Here is a 3,276-nt window from a genome sequence, read left to right on the forward strand (position 1 = left end):
AATGAACGGGAGAACCCGGGGTGGGGGCCTGAAAGGGAGGGAGGGCCCCGGGCCCCGGCCCACTCAGGCCCAGCCTGCTTGCTTGCTGCGGAGACGGCCACACCCCAGCCTTGGCCTCAGCTGCAGGGAGCCCCCGGCGGCCAGAGCCAAAGTAAGAAAGTGGCTCTTGCAGACTAAGCTGGGGATCCTCTGCCTGTGAGACCCTTAGACACAGACTGAGGTCCCCAAGCCCACCGCCACCCCAAAACTAGCACCCTGCGTCCTAGACAGAGCTCCTCTCCCACCCAGGCTGTTCCTGGGAGCCTGCTCCAGACAGAGTTTTGGGGTTGGAGGTGGGAGTGATGTTCTAAAGATCAGTCAGATATCAGGTTCAGAGACCTTCCCTTAGAGACCGTGACAATGACATAAACAGAGATCCCAAAGGGCACGCAAACTAGATACAAAGAAATCTCTCAGAGACAGAGGGACACAATGAACCCACCCACAGACTCTAAGCCATAGTGTTGGAAACAGATATACGGACACAGGTGAACAGAAACCAAGGCCCAAGCCCCACACAGACTCAGGGGAAACACTCCCAGGCAGCCAGACCCCAGCCAGCCGTCCCCAGCACTGAGATGAGCCAGACCTGTCCCAAAAGAGCCCTTTCCCAAGATACTGCTGAACATAGCGAAGAAAGCAAGACACAGACTCCAGCCACAAAGGAACAAGAGGCCTTCCCTGGACTGAGACTCTCAGAAATCAAGTCGGAAACAAGAAACTCTAGAGATAGGTGTGGACAGACACAACAGGTATGGCTGCAGCCACTGGACTGTGGGCCTCAACCCAGACCTGAGTCCAGATGTGAGCACTGGAATGGGGGCAGGGGGTTCTTCAACCCAGCAGTAAATCAGAACCTGGGAGCTTTTTTCAAAATACTGATGCCCAAGTCACCCTCCCCTCAGTCCAATTCAGTCAGAAAGGGCCCAGGCATCAGTATTTTTAAAAAGCTCTCTGCAGACTTCCCTGGCAGTCCAGTGGTTAGGACTCCATGCTTCCACTGCAGAGGGCATGGGTTGGATCCCTGGTCAGGGAACTAAGATACTGCATGCAGATCGATCCCATATGCCGCGTGTCACAAAAGAAAAAAAAAAAAATGCCAGAGAGAGAAATGAATAGATCCTTACATAAATATTTATATAATACATTAGCGGGGGGAAAAAAAAGCTCTCTGGGTGGTTTTAAGGCACAGCCTGAGAACAGAGACCTGGACACTCCCTGAGGCACAGAGGCAGCAAGGGGCAACCTTAGCTCCCCAGAAGCTAGCGGAGAGGCCGAGTCCAGACACTCTCCTCAAAGTCAGGCTGCCACCTAAGTGGCCAGTGATCTGGAAGCTAGATTATGGAGACCCTGCCTGGGACGACCAAAGCAATGCAAGCCTTTTCCGCACCTGAGTGCCAGCCTAGGGCTCCAGCTCCCTCTGGGCACGACTAAGGGCCTCAGGGGCTTGAAGAACACAGTAGGTCTTCCCTCAGAAAAATGGCAGGACAGTTGGCCCAAGAGATGAAAGTGGATCCAGAGACTAAAGACCAACGATGGGAGAAGAGAACTGAGGAAACCATAATGCCAAGGTCTTGGAGGTACATCCCCACACTCACATCCCCTCAGCAAAACCCTCTTAGTCCTGATCAAGGTCTGTGTCCAGCTGGGTGGCTATCTGAGCAATGAGGTAGCCTCAGCAGGAAGCAGGCTTCCCCTGGGGCCTAAAACCACATCCTCAGAAGAAGCCTGGGAACTCAACCATATCCCAGGGCTCCAGGAACCAGCGCATAATTACTTATTAAACTCCTGGGCTTCCCTGGTGGCGCAGTGGTTAAGAATCCGCCTGCCAATGCAGGGGACACGGGTTTGAGCCCTGGTCCGGGAAGATTCCACATGCCACGGAGCAACCAGACCCGTGCGCAACTACCGAGCCTGCACTCTAGATCCCGTGAGCCACAACTACTGAGCCTATGTGCCACAACTACTGAAGCCTGCGTGCCTAGAGCCCACGCTCCGCAACGAGAAGCCACCGCAATGAGAAGCCCGCGCACCGCAACGAAAAGGAGCCCCCGCTCGCCGCAACTAGAGAAAGCCCGCGCAACGAAGACCCAATGCAGCCAAAAATTAGTAAATAAAAAATTTAGAAAACAACTCCTATACGCCAAGGGTGGCCTGTATTGAGACACAGAAACCGGGACAGGACCCTACTTGGTGGGTGAAGTGGCTGGGGTACTACCACAGGAAGGTAAGCAGAGACACCACACAACAGGGGTAGCCAGCTCCAAAGTGTTTAATTCCAACTCCAGAAAGCTGAGCCAGGCCAAGTGCCTGGGGCCGTGGGCGGTCCTCCATCTTGTGGGCCCCATGCCTCGCCCTGGCTTCTCACTCTTGAGCCTTCAGATCATCAGCCCGGGGTCTCGGTCCACCCTGTCATCGGTCCTTGACGGGGACCCCTTCTGCTCGGCCTCCTCCTGTGCCGCTCTGAGGGAGAACTCCTCACAGCCAACTCATCCTCGGGTCTCCTCCCAGGGGACATCAACTGTCGAGGCTGGGACCCTCGCCCCCCAATTCTACCCCCATCACCACAGCCAGGAAGGCCTCAATTAGGGGCCCCGCCTCGTCACCTGCTGCCTCCACAAGCCCCACCAGGGCCAGGGCCCGCTTCCGTGGGCACTGCCCCGGCCCCAGGGTCCAGCGAGCGCAGTGGGCAGCCAGCCGGGGCCGGCCCAGGCGGAAGACCTCACCCACTGACTCTGGGCCGCCCTGGGGTCCCAGGTGGATGCGGCCCACGGCTTCTTCCAGCTCCTCCTCCAGCCCGGGCAGCAGGAAACGGCCAGCAGCTTCCAGGGCTTCCTCAGCCTCTGAGCCCAGCAGGCGCTGGCCCGGCGGAGGGACGGGCCCCAGGGCAGCTCCGCAGCCCCGGCAGCCGTGCAAGTAATGCAGGACAGGCCAGGCTGCGCTGGGTGACAGGCCCCGCAGTGGCACTAGGTCCATGTGGGCTTCGGCAAAGCTGCCAGCTAGCAGGGCCCGAAAAAAGGGGGAGGCGGTGGCTGAGGCCGCTCGCTGGGCAGGGAGCTGGAGGCCTGAGTCCAGCAGGAAGTGGAGGTCAGGGGCCGCCGTGGGGGCGGGGCCCAGCAGAGGCTCATAGAGGCAAGGGGAGGGCGGGTCCAGGTCCAAGGGGATGGCAGGTAGGAGGGCCCGGCTCACAGTGGGAGACACCAGGCCCTGGAGGCAGGAAAGGGAGTCCGCGGCAAA

At 58.4% G+C, this 3,276-nt stretch overlaps 1 protein-coding gene across 1 annotated transcript in view; it reads right to left on the reverse strand.

Annotated features, from left to right (window-relative positions):
* Positions 1 to 2,556: 2,556 nt before the first annotated feature.
* ARMC5 (armadillo repeat containing 5) overlaps positions 2,557 to 3,276 on the reverse strand; it is a 7,588-nt gene continuing 6,868 nt past the window's right edge. The window contains exon 9 of the mRNA XM_007452828.1: positions 2,557 to 3,276. This exon is cut by the window's right edge and continues 10 nt beyond it. Within this exon, the coding sequence (XP_007452890.1) occupies positions 2,557 to 3,276 (720 nt within the window).

The sequence above is a fragment of the Lipotes vexillifer genome, unplaced genomic scaffold (assembly GCF_000442215.2).
Source record: "Lipotes vexillifer unplaced genomic scaffold, Lipotes_vexillifer_v1.1 scaffold426, whole genome shotgun sequence".
Lineage (NCBI taxonomy): Eukaryota > Metazoa > Chordata > Mammalia > Artiodactyla > Lipotidae > Lipotes > Lipotes vexillifer.